Raw genomic sequence first — 18288 nt, 5'->3', positions numbered from 1 at the left:
TTAACTTTCACACCAGTAAAAACAAACATTTATTTTGTCCTTGATTTTTGGTGCAACTTATACATAAACATTACATTAGTTAGTCTGTACTTTTAAAAATAATAAATCAACCATATATACAATTAAATTTACAACTGAAAGTAAATTAACTTGTTGGTATGGTCTGACTGCAACTGAGTGGACCAGCAGAGGTTACCCCAGGCCCTGAGTCCTACACACAGCCTGGAACACACCAAGAAGACCCCTCTAATCTGTACTTTAGATGGAGCATCTAAGCTTCTAAGACTTAAGGTGCAAAAGAAAGATGCTGATTATACAGTTACAATTACATGTACAGACTTTAAAAGTGAGAGAAAAGTAAACAATATTAACCCTCACATATGTAATGACAATTAAATACATATTTAATTCCAAGTGCATATGATATTCAATCAACATTAGGGGAAATGGGTCCAGAAACATTCTTTCCTAAGAGCTTCCAATGCTGCGTTGTTCCTTATGCCCTGTTCTAGACTTCCTCAAGTTCCTCAAGTACCTTTAGCAGGCTCAGCCGTGGACCTCCCAGTCAGCCTGGCTCTGGCATCCCAAGGCACACAAGGGGTTTGCTCTCTCCCAAGCCCACCCTGCACCCCGCCTACCTGCCCTAGGAGGTGTTACTGTAGAAAAGCACATAGTAGTGGTCTGGAAGGAAGGGTTGCATTTCACCCCTTAGAAGACTCACAGTCCTCTCGGTCAGGAGGCCAGGCAGCTGTGTGGCCAGAGGGCACACAGATGTCACAGGAAGACTACAAGGCTTGCTGAACTTCCATCTGAAAGTCAGATGGGTCTGCACACAGAACCAGCAGAGGGAGGCTGTGGGGGAGACCCAGGGTAGCTGTGTTAGGAGCAGCGAGTGGGTAGGTGAAGGAAGCTGGGGCTCTGGGCAAACACTGGACACCAGCACAGGGAAGGGGAGGGAAGACGACAAGAAATCCTGTTCCAAAGACAACACAAAAGACGCTCTTTCTCCACTGACCAGCTGACTGATGCCATTCCCCGACACCTCCCTGGCCAAGCAGAACAGCCAAAGTCTGGTTAGCACTAGCATGTTACACCAGAGAACAGTCCAGGCACGATCCCTCAAGTGCACTCACAGCCAGTCTGCGGTGTCGGCCGATCCGCAGGTTGTCATGTCACACTGACTTCTAGGACATGGTCATCTTGACTGGGAATGACCAGGACCTGCATGCCCATGCTGGAGTTGAAGACTTGCCCGGCAGGGAGCGCCTGGAGCCGGGGCATGGGCAAGCCTTTGTGCTCGCTGCTGGCGACTGAGGCCACACTGCCTCTACTCCGCACACTGCTGCAGTCCAGCTGGTCGTCTGGGTGCTTGTCCACCGACAGGCTGTCGTTTTCTATCCAGCTGTCTGCAGAACACACAAAAGTGAGACTGAGCAGGAGCACCAGCCCAGAGGGGCAAAGCTGCCCTGTGCTGACCTGTGGGTGTGAAAGAGTGTCACCCCAGGCCCTGCCTTAACAGAACCCTGTGGATAGAGAGAGGCTCAACCCTCAGAGCGAGGCCAACTGTGACCGGGGACAAGGTTCTGTACTAGTTCTATCAACTCTGAAAACAAGTTGATTCTCCAGTCTGCCCTGCATACGGAGAGCACCTCTCCATGAGAGGCTATAGCCTGCTTACTGAACTGACATGGACAGTCCCTTCCTTACAATGGTTCCACCTATGACCTTTTCCGCTTTCCAAAGGAGTGAAAGCAGTACACATTCAGTGGAAACCACCCTTCAGATTTTGAATCTTAATCTTCTCCCAGGCTGGTGACATGTGGTTGGACCCTCTCTTGAGAGCTGCAGCAACCAGCAGCCTGTGATTACCAGGGGACAACCAGCCCCAGGGTGCACCGTGGTGCCAGTGTCTTCTGGGTACTGCGTTTTGAATGCTCTGGAACCTGCACTTATCTGTGCTCACAAGGCTTCAGGTCAGAGGAGTCTGCCCTCCCACAGGCTAAGGACTGTGCTGAGCCCCTGAAGGGAGGCCTGGCTAACCAGATGGCCGGTGGGTCAGGCATAGTGGAGGTATTTCCAGCTTATGATACTCTGGCCTGATGGCGGGTTGTCAGATGGCCTGTCATAGGTCAAGGAGGTCTGTGCCCTGTCTCCCGAAGTCCTTACCAGCATCCAGCTGTGAGGAGTGTGCAGAGTGATGAGGGAGGTATTTAAACAGCCGGATGTCAGGCAAGGGCAGGTAGCCCGCAAAGAGAGGCATGACTTCCATGTGGACTCTGTGAGTGGCCTGAGCAGCCACAGGCATGGAGACGACACCACAGCTCTTTCCGCACACAGCCCAGTTGCTGCTGTTGTCAACAACTGAAATGAGGAGGCACAGGACATTCAGTACTCACGCCAAATTGAGGACCACCATACATTAGCCCTTGCACCCCTGACAGCGGAAGCTCCAAACGAGGCGGCTGCTCCTTAAAATGCCGTTTGTGCTTCTGTGGCCAAGGTCAGCATTTCTGCTAGTCCAGTGCTCATCAGCCCCGGTTCAGACTGGATCACACTGGCCCGCACAGAAAAGCACTTTTCCTTCTGAATAAAGAATGGTTAAAACAGCCAGGGGCAGCAGTACAGGTAGCAGTTCTCTCTGATGAGCAGCAGCATCAAGACCAGCGGTCTGGATCCAGGCCCTGCCACTCACACAAGCCTCCAGGGCCTCAGGTTCGACCGCCCTGTAGAGGCCACTTCCTAAGAACGAGAAAGGGAGATGCACAGAAAGCACGCAGCTCCACGCTGGGACGCAGCAGAGTCCCAAGGTCTGACAGCTGCTGTCATCAACAGCAGTGCTCAAGACAACCTGTACTGGCTCAGCCAGGTCTAGCACCCCAGCAGGCACTCAGCAGGACCAGCCTGGGAAGGGACAGTAGCAGGGTGGAACCTGGGGACAGGAAGGCAAGCAAGACAGGACTTGGCCTCAAGAAGGAGATGCAGCAAGGGGGCTGCAGCTCCCCATCCCAGGGACATATGGAGGCACAGACTCGCTTAGTCCTGACCTTCCTGTTCTTCACCACCACAGACCTAGAGGAACAAACTGCAGCTTAACTAAAAGCATCCACCACGAAGCAGCCACCACTGTCAACCCAATCAAACAAGGAGCCTGGGTAGGCACCTTTAAAAACCACGGAGGTTTGTGGAGCAACAGTGGGAAGAGGGTGAAGCCATCACCAGCCGCCAACCTGTGCCACCTCACGTAACAACACAGTGACCAGATCACAGCCCTCCTGGGATGCCCAGCTTCTAGAGGTACTTGTGGCCTGGTCTGCCTTTGGGTACAATTCCACAGCATCTGCCCCCCATGTGGAATCAGAGACCAAGCACCACAGCGCAGGCACAGAACCGTCTGCTATCACTGTCACCAGCCCCCACTGCCTCCCCACCCACACTGACCTTGTCCACACTGACCCCCCTCTTGCTCCCTGTACTGCTGTCGTTATGAGAATATCACAAGGGAACGGCAGCACCTAGTCGGCGGGCTTGTCAGACTACCCAGGGTGCTCAGCCCCTAGGAGCTGAAGGACATCAGGGTCCCCAGGTCCTGAGCAATTGCACTTTCACCACCTCTGGCCTCTCAGGGGGCGTGTGCAGGCTGTGCTGTGCGCTGGGCTGGCTGCTGTTCCCAGGGAACAGTCTTCTTACTTGAATCAGTGACAGAGAAACACGAGTGGTCTTGGTAGTCAGCAAACATTTCTTGAAAGTGGACCATATGAGGCTGTCACTTCAGAGAAAACCTAACAGTATTTGTTGCCAGTGATAGAATTTAAAACTTCTTCAGGATTTGGAGAAATTTGCAATTACCACTACAGCCTGGCAAAGGTAGTGCTCAAAGACTCACCAGGTGAGCTTCCAAATGTGGACATTTTTTTGGTACCAGGGATTGAACCCAGGGGCTCTTCACCACTGAGACACATTCCCCAGCCCACACCACACACTTTTTTTTTTTTTTCTTTTTAAACTCAGTGAGACAGAGTCTCACTGAGTTGCTTAGGTCCTCACTAAGTTTCTGAGGCTGGCTTTGAACTTGTGATCTCCCTGCCTCAGCCTCCCGAGCTGATGTGATGTGCGCCACACGCTCAGCTCAAATGCAGACTTCCGAAAGTATGGAGTGGAGCATGTCAATGCTAGAAGGTCTGCCTGTTTTCCCAGTGGCCAGTGCACGGCATCACACAGGGAGGGCCAGGCAGAGATTCACTCAAATACAGCATGAGCAGAAGGGTTTACAGAAATGAGGGCCTCAGGGGCACCCATGTGAGTTCAGACTCCTGGCACACCGGGTCTTAAAACCCACAGCATCAACAAGAAGAGCCCGGGGTGGGGATGTGGCTCAAGCGGTAGCGCGCTCGCCTGGCATGCGTGCGGCCCAGGTTCGATCCTCAGCACCACATACCAACAAAGATGTGTCCGCCGAGAACTAAAAAATAAATATTAAAAAATTCTCTCTCTCTCTCTCTCTCTTAGGAAAAAAAAAAAAAAAAAAAAAAAACAAGAAGAGCCCAACAGCTCCAACAGCCCTCTCCCAGCAACAAGTCTGACCAGCTGGAGATGCTTCGTGTTCTCCAAATAATCAACCCATCACCTCAGAGCACAAGTGAAGCTTCAGTGGCTGCTATTAAGCTAGACATCTAAGAGATTGCCATGTCATTCTTCTCACCATTTTGGGGGCAGTTACTTTCATGAAAAATGCCATGCTATGGGGTTACTGTTGTTGTTCTAAAGTAAATATGTACATATTTGGCTCATCAGTCACATTTACAGTGGGTCTGAGAACTTCTGGACTGAGAACTTCCGAGCCAGGGCCTCGGTGGAGGAGGGACAAGAGGGCCTGGGAGAGAGCAGTATGGGAAGCTGGCAGGCGTGTGGTCCTGGAGCCTCAGCAGCTGAGCAGCGGGGAGCAGTGGTCAGACCCTGGGACCCAGGTAGGCAGGAGTGCCACTGTATTCTCCATGTAAGCCCTGAAATGGCCACATAAATCCTCACTAAAAAGCACTCCAAGTAATGAAGTTCAGCACCCGGGAGCCCAGGCTGCACATGAACCTGTCGGTCGGCACTTGTCATTCTAGAACACTCTCTCCTAGGACTGCACTGTGAGGGAAGGGGTACACCTGATGCAGTGGACTGCCACAAGTCAGGAAACAGCAGCCTCGAGACCTACCTTCATACATAAGCTTTGTCGAAAAGTACTCATCAGACTCTGTCAGAGCTTCGTCCTTGTCCACCTCCAGCAGGTCTGCGAGTCGTGTGATGGACACTTCCAAGGAGCAGAGTGAGCCTGTTCTGCAATATTCTGCCCCCACTGCAGGGGATATCTCAGCCTTCACGGTGTACAGCGTCTGGGAAAGAAGGGACAGAAATGACCTGAAGAAACGCTGCTGGAGGCCAGCACAGAGCTCCCCACATGCTTGAGAGCAGCCGAGCAAAGTAGCTGCCTGCTCAGTCAGCTAGCAGGGCAGCTGCACCCTTGCCCTACACAGCTCCTGCTGGAGACGCCATGCTCAGGAGTCCAAGTGCCAGGGCCTTGATGCCTTTTTCTAAAATTATGGGCATTTCCAAGCACAAGAAGAAAGGAGAGTCCAACAGCTCTTCATGTGCCTCCCACCTGGATTTAAAGACTAGCATTTTGCTTTGTTTCCCCCTCTGTATAGTCATCCATATTTCTGAATATGCCTGAGGTATTTTGAGGCAATACTGCTCACCCTGTCGTTGCACCCTCTGTGTTTAGCATGCGTTACTAACAAACAGACACTTTCTTACCAAAACACCATGCTATTACCACAAGAAGCAAAATTAACATGAATTCCTCAGTATCATCCATTCAGTTCACACAGAAAATGGCAAGAGGCTCATTCAACACGCCCAGGGCTGAAGGAGCCTGCAGGGGAACACAAGCCCATCTGAGGAGGCCCAGGGGAGCACCCCTGGTCCTGAATGCTCCTGAGCCCTGGGAAGGAGATAGGTGAGCTCACCCGAGCGTGGAGGGAGCTCAAGTCAGAGTGGTGATGGCGAGTCTGCTCCCAAGCATGTGTCCCTGAATGCTGTTTCCTGGCCACCTCTGGGAGGGAGGAGTGTGGCCAAGGACCAGCGGGGTCCTTCAGAGAGGAGCCGGGCAGCGCCTCTTGCTGGACAGCAGCTGCTGAGGCTGCGGCACTGATCAGAAATCAGCCTCTTTGGAAATGAGCTCCAACAGGCATGGTCATCAGATTCCTGACAAGGGTGTCCAAACCACCCCATGGGGCAAGAGGTCTTTTCAATCAGTGGCATGAAGACAAGTGATGAGCCACCTGGAAAGACTACACGCGGGCCCTCCCTCTCAAACGCAGAAATCAAACTAACTGCATACCTAAATGGAAGCATTAAGACTATAAAACTCTTAGATGAAAATGGAGGAGGAGAGCTATGACCCTGGGTGAGGAGATGATTTGTTAGATCCTATATCAGAAGGTCAAGCAAAAAAAGAGAGAAACTAGACTTCATTAAAATTAAAAACTTCTGGGCTCAAAGGACACCATCAACAGAGTAAAAAGACAACTTACAGAATGGGGGAGGTATTTGCAAAGTATACATATGGTAAGGAACTGATACATGGGATATATAGCTTATAATTAAATAACTGTGGGGTTACAAAGACCTCCATTTAAAAATCAGCAAAGGATTTGAATAGACATCTTTCCAAAGAAGACATACAATGGTCCGTCAGCCAAAACATGTGTGGCATCAGTAGCCACAGGGAAATGGACATCACAATCATGAGATGCCATCTGCATCCCCAGAAATGACTGCACTCAAAAGGAAACAGGAGGGCTGGTACACAGCTCAGCTGGTACAGCGCTTGTCTCGCATACACGAGGCCTTTGGTTCAGTTGCCAGCACCACACCAAGGAAAGGAAACAGAAGCTAGAGTTGGTGAGAATGTGTGGGAATTGGAGCCGCTGGCTTGCTGCTGGAAACAAGAGTGGTGAGCCCTCTTCCATCGACAGTTCACCCCCAAGGGGTTTACCCAAGAGACCTGAATACATCTGTCCATGCAAAAACCAGCACACAGATTTCCCCTAAGTGGAAATACCCAACCCCAGCCACTGGTAAATAGATAAACACATAGTCTATACACACTGGGGACTATCAACCAGCCCCAAAAGGAAACAAAGTCCTGACGCATGCTTCAAAATGAATGAACTCTGCAGGGCACAGTGGCACACACCTGGGATCCCAAAGACTCAGAGGCTGAAGCAAGAGAATCACAAGTTCAAGGCTGGCATTATAATAACTTAGACCATGTCCCAAAATAAAAAATAAATAAATAAAAAGGGCTGAGAGTGTAGCTCAGTGGAAGAGCATCCCTAGATTTCACTCCCCAGTACCAAAAGAAGCAAAAAAAAAAAAAAAAAAAAGAACTTTGAAGGCACTGTGCTATAAAAAGCCAGTCACAGCTGTCACACCTGATATGATCCCATTAATGCATTAATGTAAAAGGTTCAGCAGAGGCAAATGCAGGGATGCCAGGTCCCCTTTCCTGGCTGGGTGATACCCGCTGTGTGAGTGGGCCACATAACCACCTGTTTATCTACTCGGAGGTGGCTTGAGTCTGGTGGCTTCACTTTGGGGAAATCTGGGTATCAGCTTTTACATGGACAGATATATTTGACTCTCCTGGATAAACATCTAGGAAATAATAATCTGCCCACAGATTATAGATTTGCCAGGGGAAGAGAGAAGGAGGCGAGAGCATCTGCATCCCCACTGATAGGTGCCGGTTTCCTGTGGACGGATACAGCATTCCAAAGTATGACCAGACCCAACTTGTGCACTTTAATGGGTGAACTTAACGGCACATGGGTAACATCTTAATAAAGCTATTCCAAAAGCAAGTGGTCCGATATATATTTCTGGTCTCAAAACTCCAGTTTTGAAAAGAGCACTAATTACCAAACACTTTCCTCTACCTTTCACTCAACCTCCACAGCTCCCCACAGGGAACTCTCGGCACTCTTGACCTGAAGAGGAAGAAAAGCACGGAGACAGTGCTGCCTCGTCACAGCCGTGTGCGCACACCACACTGATTCCACCGCAGCTGCTCACAGGCCACAAAGGCACCTGTCTGCTCCAGAAGGACACGCTGTGCCAGTGACCACACGTGGCTCCAAGGCAGACCAGGCAGCTAGAGAGGCGGGGTGAAGGCTTCCTGCCAAGGACTGCAGGCACAAACACCTTCCCAGCAGCCTCGAGACGAGAAAGCAGGAGCCACGAGCTGAGCGCTGCCTCTGGGTCGGCCCAGCACTCAGCCACGCAACCTCCTGCAGGGACGCGAAACCCACTGGCTCGCTCACCCAGCTCAGTGCCACGTCCACACCACACTCAAGCTGCCTTCTACCAAAAGAGGCAAAGACGGTAAGAAGATGTGCCATGTTCCACAGAAAATCTTCTGAAACATTTTGGCTTTTCATCTAAAAACACCAGACATGCCTTGGAAAGCGATGCCCTCTGCCCCAGGAGCTAGCAATCAAGATGGAATGGCTCCAACGAGTGTTCCCATGGAGTGCAGAGCACTGCGAGGAAGAGAGGGGCGTCTGTGCCTCAGGTGTGTGTGCCCCTTGGGGTTGCCACCTGGGAAGGACCTGGGTTCCACAGTAAAGACAACCAGTGACTCAGTTACTCCAAGGACAGGCCATTTTCCTTGAGTTGCTGCTTCATAACACTGAATAATCAAACAACTTAAAATCTTGAGGATATAAAAATATACGCCACCTAGCTGGGTGTGGTAGGTCATGCTAATCCCAGCATGAGGCTGAGGCAGGAGGATCTCTAGTTCAAGGCCAGCCTCGGTAACTTAGCAAAACCCTGCCTCAACTAAGCAGGGGATACAGAACACTAGTCTAGGGTGCAAGAGGTCCTGAGTTCAATCCCTAGCACCACACACACACAAAAAAGATGCCACCTTTTGCTTTCCCCTCCCAAATAATACATTACATACAAAAAAGTTTTCCACTTGAAATTCGTAAGTGTAGGGCTTTAAGGAGATGGACAGCCGTTCCTCAGAAGCTGGGGAGAATCCAACGGAGAACTGGCAGTGCAAGGCTGGGGGAGGCTCCTGCGTCCACTGTATCTCCCAGACAAAGAACACCGACTGCTTGCTGTGGATGTGCTGCAAAGAGAGCCATCATTGTGATGTCACACAGCACAGGGGACACAGAGGACCAGACACTGCACTGCACACAAAGGGACCTGTGTGTCGGAACCTAATCACCTGCCTACACATGCTGCCCGTGGCCCTGTGGTGCCACTGCCACCTCGGCCTGGTCCCACAGGACTGGAAGAAGGTGCTGAGGGCTTAGGGGCCCAACTTCACAGCACCAGTGATCACAAGAAAGGAGCTTCAAGAGTGTGTGTGAGTCTGCAGTACCCCACACACCTCTCGCACAGGGGATGCGCTAGGTGTGAGCATGTCACGTGTCCGTGGGAAAGCCCTGTGGAGACGCTGAAGGTGCAGACATCCACAGGAAACACACGGGAGGGCGGACCAGCTGCGCAGCACCCAGCCAGGCAGGGAGGCCCTGACACGACCTCACAGAACTGCACCGGGACCTGGGGCCCCTCCTCCCCGGCACAGGCAGTTTTACTTAGAGGCAGAAGGGAGCCATCTCCCAGGGGAGATGCAAGCACAAGCCTGCATCTGCATAGGCATGTCTAGAGCAGAACAAGTTGAAGAGGAAATTCTCCCAAACACGAAGTTACATCTGTTTGTGGTCCATCAGCTGCATCCCCCAGCCCACCCTAACAAGCCCGATACCCCACAAGGGTGCTCACACAGCACTACGGCGTCTGCGAGGCACCTTAGAAGCTCCTCCCGCTCCACACGGGGACTCTTCTCTGCAATCACAGGCTCTGCCTCACAGAACGCCACGCCCCTTTCCCCTGAACGCACACTGCAGCCTGACGTGGACCGTTGCTGAGAGCCGGGGTCAGTCCCCAAGAAGCTTACCTGCTGGCACCGTGCATTCAGTGGAGCCAGCTGCAGGTCAGCAGCATTGCCGACGTCCATGAGGCTACTGTCTGACAGCTGGAAGTCCAGTTCTGACAAGTTCTGGACACACACCTGAACATACTTCCTAGAGCAGAGACAAAATGTGACTTTGACATCTGAGAGTCTTGTGAAATACATTTCATCTCTGTTAGGAAGACCCTCACTGACTAGGGAGCCACTACAGCAAAATAAGAGTGAGTTGTTGCATATATTTTACTTCAGATTCCACACATAAAAGTGCCAGAAAAAAATCAATCTTTTAAAACAAGCTATTTCGGCGGCAGAGGGTTGGCGCGCCATGCTCATGACGCAGCCTCTCTAGCAGACAGCAGACTGTGAGGAGGGCCAGGAAGAGCAGCTGCCTCCTCCTGGGAAGCCCAGGACGGGGCTCCCCCAGCGCCACCCCATGGAGCTGTGAGACAGCTCGTCATCAGCTCTCTAATGACAAGGTTTCTGACATGTGCCACACAGCACCGTGGCTTCTGTTTAGCGCATTGAGCTTCCACCATTAACATCTACAATTCTGACACTTTCGTCTCCAATTTACCCAAATACCATCAATGGATGAACAAAAGAGAACCACACAGTGAGAGGCAGGCGGTGCCCGAGCCCCGTGATCAGCGCAGCACCATCACTCCAAGCAGAACAAGCAGACGTGTGCCTCCCCAATGGTGTCCCACGTCACCTCCAAACTCTCCTATCCCTCCCGTCTCTATAGAGGCTGAGCGGCCTCTAGAGCAGCAGGGCCTGAAGACGTGTGGGGTGGGGAAGGGCTGCTGCTAGCACCTAGAGGAGAGCCTGGAGACGCTGCTGCATTCCCTGGAGTACACACAGGGCAGCCTGCAACAGGAAACCCTCGGGCCCAGGCCAGGTTCTGGAAATCCCTCGCTGGAAACAACTAGCAACTGACAAGAGATCCAGGAACAGGAAGCCGAGTTACCCAAATATCGAGGACACAACCAGCCAAATCCAGAATGGCAGTCCTTCTAGAGGTCCCAGAGTCAAAATACAGGAGGACAGGTAAGAAGAGCTACTAGATGGGCTTTTATGGACTCCAGATCAAATAAACCAACTATAAAATGTCACTTGTGAGACAGGCAGGAAAATCGGAGCACACACTGGGAATCTGTGCCTCAGAATCAGTCCCTGCACTACAGGGCGTGGACCCCTGAATGAGCAGGCTGCAGACAGCCTGTGTGCGGAGAATGCACCTCACTCTCACTGGAGCCATGCTCTCAATCAACAACCGCCCCTCAGCAGAGTCCTGGGCCTCCTTACCGGGTTCCAGAGGAGAGCAGGGAGTGCGTGGTCCTGAAGGGCACACTGAATGTCAGTGCAATGACAGTGGAGTAGATGGACCATGGGCAGTCGATTGACACCTGTGGAGGACACAGAGGGGCACACTCAGCCTACCTGCCCACCAGCACTCCACCACCACCACCCGTCCGGCTCTGCAGCGCTGCTCATGCCCTGGACATCTCACTATGGCTCATTTTACTCACTTTTCAGAAAGCCCATTTCTATCAAGCACATGCACAAACAAGCAAGTAAGAAGTTAATCACACAGACAACAAAGACAGATCGGGCAGGCGCGGTGCGGCTCTGCAGCGTGGCCTGAGGGCTCCAGGCACCTGGCAAGCAGGGAGCTGCCAGTTGCTCTCCCACAGGGGAGCTTAGTCCTCAGACACATCTAAGGACACCATCTAGTCACCTTGTCCAAGTGCTGTGCACTGAGAACTCAGATGAGGGCAGGAAGGAAAGTGGCCTCGAACTTCCTTGTGTCCCCACGTGGAACAAATGAATACACCACAGAACATGCACCCATCCAGTACCAGCCAGGCCTCCTGCAAAACACCACCTGCACCTCCCAACCGCATGAGGTGAGGAGAAAACTTCCTCGTGTGCTCTTCTCAGATGCTGGCTGTCTGGTACCTTGAGCCCCTGACTCTTCCAAGTGACTGTGTATGTCTTCCTATTCGGTGCATGTGCTACAACTTGCGGGCAGTGGAAAAAAACCCTCAGAATCAGTCCCTGCACTACAGGGTGTGGACCCCTGAAGGAGCAGGCCGCAGGCAGCCTGGACCTGGGACCAGCGCCAAGGATCTCTCCAGTAACTGTCAGCAAACAGCAGCCCCAAAGCCTGCCCACAGAGTTCCTCATGGTTGAGTCTCACAAGATGCACACCTGACATAGCTGCTCTGCCGCTCACAAGACCAGCAGACTCCCCTCACTCCCTCAGTGTGGCGCCTGCAATGCGGCCAGGAAAGGGACGCTTCACGGGCACAAACAGGAGCAGAAGCCACCTCACACGACAGGCAGACGGACAGAAGCTGCCAAAAACGCAGCCAGCCTACAGCCTCCCTACCTTGTGGTCTGTGGTAACCATGCAGTGACCAGTTCTCTGTCTGTCCTTCTGCTTCCTGTGGATCTCCGGTGTCCCTTGAGTGCCCCTCTCCCCCATAGCTGCTGAAGCTGAAGGTAAAGACAAAACCTCTAGCTCAAACTCGATCACGTGGTACGCAGGCGCAGCAGGCAGACCGATGCTTGTGACCTTGTCAGAGGCCTGGATCCGGAGCGAGGCGACAGAAGACTCCTCTGTGGGGGATGCAAAGAGCCCCCTCAGACACACGCATCCCCTGCTAGCCCCTCTTGTCAGCAGGTAGTGGGCCCTGCATGAGTTCCCGCTGTCCTGTGCACCACAGGGAAAGACAACGGGGCCAAGGGAGAGGCAGCAAGTCCAAGAAAAGCCCCAGGACAAAATGGGTCAACAGGGGAGTCGCAGGGTGGCCACTGCTCCCAGGCTGAAGACTTGACAGGGCAGGTCTTTCGGGCGTGGCCCCATATGCCACTGCATGCCTCCAGTGGACCATGGCCTGCCCAACAGCAGAGCAGGCCTTCCTGTCGCACTCCACGGTTGGTCTGTGGGCCCTGGGCATCCTCAAGGGCTCTGACCAAGGCCTACAAAAAGGGTAACTGCTCGAGCTTTCCAATGGTGGTGGTGGGGGGGGGGGTCCCTGTGGAGTGGCATGGCTGTGAAGCTGCACCATGCATCACCAGCAAGGTCACACCACCTGGCACCAGACCAGGAGCCAGGTCAGTCCACTGAGGAACCTCCATCAGATGCCCGTGAGGACAGCAGGGGCACTGGGAGGCATCAGGGCATGCTAACTGGATGGTGGGACATGGGTCACTTTCCTATGATCCACCACACCACCCACCTGCCTCACGACAGGTGGCACCAGGAGTCTTACCTCTCGAGTTGGAAAAGATCGTGGCTCTGTTCTCGGTCTGGCACAGGATCAGCATGGCCTCCACGTTGCTGAGCTGGAGGCTGTCCCCATTTTTTACTGTATAATGGCCAGTAGTGACAGTGAACTTGACCTTCTGAGGAATACCTGCCAAAAGGCTATCTGAAAGAAACGAGATGGCAATCAGCATGCCTCCCCCAGGGAGCAGAAGCTCACAGCCTGCGAGGAGGCCAGAGGAGATGCTGTTATCCGAGACCTGTGCACGGGGACACTCCTTGAGTTCACTCGGTCTCCGTTCCCTGCTGCCCTGACTTCCTCGCAACAGCCTAACTACAGAATCAAGGGGGATCTTGCTGGGAACTGAGAACTGTGCACCTGGTCACAGACGGGGGGTCTCAAAACCCACCTGCCAGTCAGTGAGAGAGAAGCAGATAATGAGGCTCAAAGACAGCCACAGTAACAGAGTGGCCAAAGCCATTCAGAAGGTCCCCATGTTTGATTCAGAAGTAGCCTAGCAAAATGGCTGGCCACTGCTCACCCCCCGCCAGAAAAAGGGTGAAAGTGGACTGGAGGTTCTGAGCACCCCATCTGGGGTTGGCAGGAGAAGGCAAGAGACCAAGAATAAGAAGGAACAGATGAGTCCAGGAAGGCCATGGCTAAAGGCAGGAAGGACAGTGAGGGGTTGGGGGCAGCCCTGCCCAGCTGCCGCTACTTGGTCCCTCAAAGGAACAGAGCTCAGCCTGTCTCCTGATCCTTCTGTGTGAAAAAGCCCCTTAAGAGATGGACTGTTGACTGTTGTGTGTGGCATCTGAGAGCCTCTGCTGGTGACCCTGGCAGAAGTTTGAAAGAATAAAAAAAAAAAAAGGCTTTCCTTGGTATTGTTTCCAAATGGAGAAAACAAGAACCAAGCTAAATGACTAAGACATCCATTCACCAGTGTTTGAGAAAGCACCCTGTGGTCTTCCGTCGTTTTGAAAACCAACCTCTTCTAGTTTTAGAACTTATCTAAAAGGACAGTAGCTCCAAGTTTCTCAAATGCCATGCCAGAGGGTGAGGCTTTCGCAGCACCTCTGAAGGAGAAGGCTGGCTGAGAGCATGGAGCGTGACTACGTCCAGTTGGGCCCCTGCAGCTGACCTTTGCTGACACTGGCTGACTTTCTCCTTTCTTGTTTTCAGATACACCACAGCTACCATAAACATGGAAGCCAGCAGTGATAGGAAAACGAATATTCTGACCAGCAGCAGAGTGACAACGGGTTAGTGCCAGGTACATTTCCACTGTGCTACCACGGTGCCGCTTGTAGACAGACACGGCTAACGGACGTGAGAGGAACCTGTCGGCACTGCCGCAGCAGCCTCCTCAAGGGCTGCAGGCCACTCACCAGCCAGCGGCTCCACGTGCAGCTGGGGCTCCTGAGAGTACACATCGTACTGCACGATGGGGTAGATGTGCGGAAGGACGAACCACACGGGGCCCACTGAGGCACACAGCTGGCGGAGTGTGTATGTTCCAGGCTCCTTGGCCTAGGGTCAAATCAGACATTTGGAAAGATAGCCTTTTGAGGTTACCAGTTTTCTAGTAAGGCTGGACCATAATCTCTTCCAAATGCTTCTCCTTCTCCCTTCTAACCCTCTGCCCTGTGCATCCGCGCCTGCACTTGGGCTGTTCCAGGGTGCCCTCTGCATCTCCCATTCCCTGATTTTCTGAGCTGATGCTTCAGGTGGACTCCACACTTCTAGTTCCAACATGAGCCCCTGCCATGGCGCTCTCTGTGACAGCACTCTGTGGACATGCCCAGTAGACCTACTTAGCCCACGGGCAGCCAAGTGCCTCCTCCTCCAAGCCTGGCCCCTTGGGCGAGCGAACTTTACTGGGCGTGCTGCGTCTAAGATGAGTCTGAGCAGCCAGAGGCAACTGCTTTGACACTGAGTGGCCACAAAAGGAAAACAGTTTGATGTGAGCGCGCCATCTCCTTCAAAATCTTCTGATAACAAACGAGCATTTTAATACTCAGGGAAATAGCTAAACTCCCAAATAGCTACACAAAGAACTTCACTCAGAATTTATCCACAGCTGAAAAACTGTATATATATATATATAGATAGATAGATAGATTTTTTTAAACACGAGTGTATCTTTCCTTAGGGACAAGACTAAACAGGCGAGCCAGGCAGGGGGCTCCCCTGATTCTCACACTTGACCATCCTCTCCACCACCCCACATCCACTTCCCAGTCAAGCACGTACCTGGGTCCTGAAGGCTACCCTGTTGGCCCCAGGCTGCAGAGTCACACTGGTGCACCGCAGCACGTGGGCCCCGTCCTCCAGGGCCACCCCCGAGGGTGTTTCTAGAGAAGAGCCACCTTCCTGCTTCCTCAGGAGCATGTGGACATTTCTGCAAATAATCCCTGTTGTGTTCAAGGAATTATCAGAAGGGCTGCGCTCGAACATCTCCGATAGCTCCAGCGCAGGTGAGCTGTTCTGGGACACAGGGAACAGTGAAGTCTCGGCTGGAAAGTTAATAATCCCGTTGGACGTCTTGTGCTTCGTCAGCCACTCAGCAGTCTTCCGGTAACTGTTTTTCTCTATGTTGAAGTGGACATTGACAGCAATCTGGTCCATGTGGACGGGGACAGGCATCTGGCTGTACAGGGTTATCTCTACAGAGAGAGCGCCACCCGCGTGGACCACGGCATTGGAAGGGTCGAAGTGGAGATCCCTCAGTTGTGCAAAGGAGTGCATGGGCAGCAGGATCCTGTGACCTGTGAGCACACACCACCGCTGCCCCTGAGCCCAAGGCACGCCTCCTTTGGCACCAGGAAGCAGGGCCTGGGCACGGCCAGGGCGGAAGCACTCGCTCAGCAGGAGAAGCAGCAGTGACCTTCGCGGGAGAGCAGGGAAACCATCTTCTGCCATCTTAACCCCTCAGAAGCACTTTGTTAAAAGCAGAACATGAACTGATGCCCAGATACTTCTGGGGAATTATAAAATCAACCAAAATTCGGGTTTACAAATATGCTCCAACAAACTTGAGAGAAATAGGTCAACTAACTTCTCAGTTTCAACACAAACTCTGTCAACAGTCTAATTCCTAGAGTTGTTTTCAGGGGATCCCAACTCCTTCTCTTGATCAAGGTATTCTCAGGCCCCTGTACACCTGCAAGTGAGCACCAGTGTTCGGGGCCTCTGACCAGAACCGCAGCCAAGGGTGGCTGTAGTCACCCTGCTGGGCGAGAACCTGCCACTCTGGCCTTGCAGCCTCCTTTCTACAAGCACCCTGGTGGGGAAGGCTGAAGAGACCACCACTCATCAGCCTCAGGACAGGGCTGGGTGCTGTCCAGTGGCTTGGACTGTGCGAGGCTCTGGCTTCCATCCCCAGCTCAAAAAAAGAAAAACAAATCATTTTTGATTACCTAAAGGAGACCTGCTGAGACAGGTGGCATAAGAGCACGTGGTAAGTACCGATGGGACGCCCTTCACTCAGGGTGCCAAGTGCCAACATCACCTCCCACACCACAGCAGACGTGGGCACCACACTAACAACCTGGTCAGGCACACTAAATAAGGCTACAAAGCAAAACCATTGTCCTGTCACTCCTGAAGCCCATCCAGGTAGCCCTCTTGGAGGAAACCCATCCTAGCTGTCAAGGATCAGGCAAACCTGGAGCCAAAGCCTTTGGAAAACTCAGCTTTCACGTGATAACCACCATGAACGGAGCTGTGCCCTGAGACGTATGTGGTGAAGCCCTGACGCCCTGCATGTGGAATCTGGAGATGGCCCTGTCAGGTTAAAGATTAGGCTGGCTCAGATCAGGAGGGTGGGACCTTTTGATGGCAAAGTGCCCTCTGAGACAGCAAGGGACACCAGAGAGCTGCTCTCTTCTTCTCGTCCACATGAGGACACAGCGAGAAGGCAGTCGTCTACAAGTCAGAAAGAGGCCCTCACCAGAACCTGGCCCTGCCGCACTGACCTCAGACTTCCGCCTCCAGAACACTGAGAAAACAAATGCTCGTGGGTACGACTCCATCTCTAGTATCTTGTTACAGCAGCCTGAGCTGAGCAGTAGAGTGACCAATTCAAAAGGTGCTCCTCTTGGTAAGCTCAACATAAGGAGTTAAATCATATGATAAATTTAATCTTGCCACACAGCATCATCATAAAGTGTACTTGCCAGAACATTTAACCTGGGATCAATTCCTGGTACCAAAAAAAAAAAAAAAAAAAAGTCAACCTGCATTCAAGCATTGCAGTCTCACTTCCATTTAGGGGTAACCTTGATGAAACACTGAGACAATTCCAGAAGGTGGGCCAGTCTAGGGGACAACTGGATCCGAGCGTGGAACACTAACAAGAGACAAAGCAGGGTCACATGGGCTTGAAGACACCCAATCAAGCCAGGGAGAGGTCAGGATTCTGAGTGGAGCACCCAAGAAGGGTCTCTTGAGACAGGAAGCAGACTGATGGCTGGCAGGGACTGGAAGAGCAGCAGGGGGACCTTCTGGAATGAGGACAGCGTTCTGCAGTGGCCTGCAGTGGTGGCTGCACACAGCTGCTGAGTAGGGCGCTTGCAGTGAGAGGGCCACAGGCACATGCACTCCACCTCCACAAGCAGAGGCCAGTGTCTGGACAAAGAAAGAGACGGGAGCAACCGAGACATCACAACCAGATGCAGCACGTGATTCCTCACTGATCCTGCTAATAACTCATGACAAGAGAAACCTGAACACAGACCTTAGCAGAACCCCTTGGGTGTGGGTAGAGACCATCCATCTAAACTGCTCTCAGACTGCAGCATTACACCATGATCTGGAGTCTCTGTGAAGTTCAGCAAAAGTGAAAAAGGCAAAAAAAGACATAGACATGCGCTTGCTGTACACCAAAACATTGACTGCTGACTCTGGGAGGTCAGTGTAGCTTGTGTTATTCTTCTTACTTTCCTCTAATATTTGAAAATATCCATAATAAAGTTTAAAATG

General features: G+C 52.2%; 1 protein-coding gene across 3 annotated transcripts in view; it reads right to left on the bottom strand.

The window, feature by feature from the left end:
* TRAPPC10 (trafficking protein particle complex subunit 10) overlaps positions 1–18288 on the bottom strand; it is a 76333-nt gene continuing 58045 nt past the window's right edge. For all 3 annotated transcript variants that reach the window (XM_081300696.1, XM_081300697.1, XM_081300698.1), the window contains 10 exons: positions 15559–16073; positions 14694–14835; positions 13315–13473; positions 12429–12658; positions 11342–11442; positions 10022–10148; positions 9014–9184; positions 5201–5378; positions 2167–2361; positions 1–1406 (listed from right to left, as the gene is read on the bottom strand). In XM_081300696.1, coding sequence (XP_081156822.1) covers positions 1168–1406; positions 2167–2361; positions 5201–5378; positions 9014–9184; positions 10022–10148; positions 11342–11442; positions 12429–12658; positions 13315–13473; positions 14694–14835; positions 15559–16073 — 2057 coding nt within the window. In that variant the 3' untranslated portion in view covers positions 1–1167. The remainder of the gene's footprint in view (positions 1407–2166; positions 2362–5200; positions 5379–9013; positions 9185–10021; positions 10149–11341; positions 11443–12428; positions 12659–13314; positions 13474–14693; positions 14836–15558; positions 16074–18288) is intronic.

The sequence above is a fragment of the Spermophilus citellus genome (genome assembly GCF_964194105.1).
Source record: "Spermophilus citellus genome assembly, chromosome: 7".
Lineage (NCBI taxonomy): Eukaryota > Metazoa > Chordata > Mammalia > Rodentia > Sciuridae > Spermophilus > Spermophilus citellus.
This window is presented reverse-complemented; position numbering and strand designations above follow the sequence as displayed.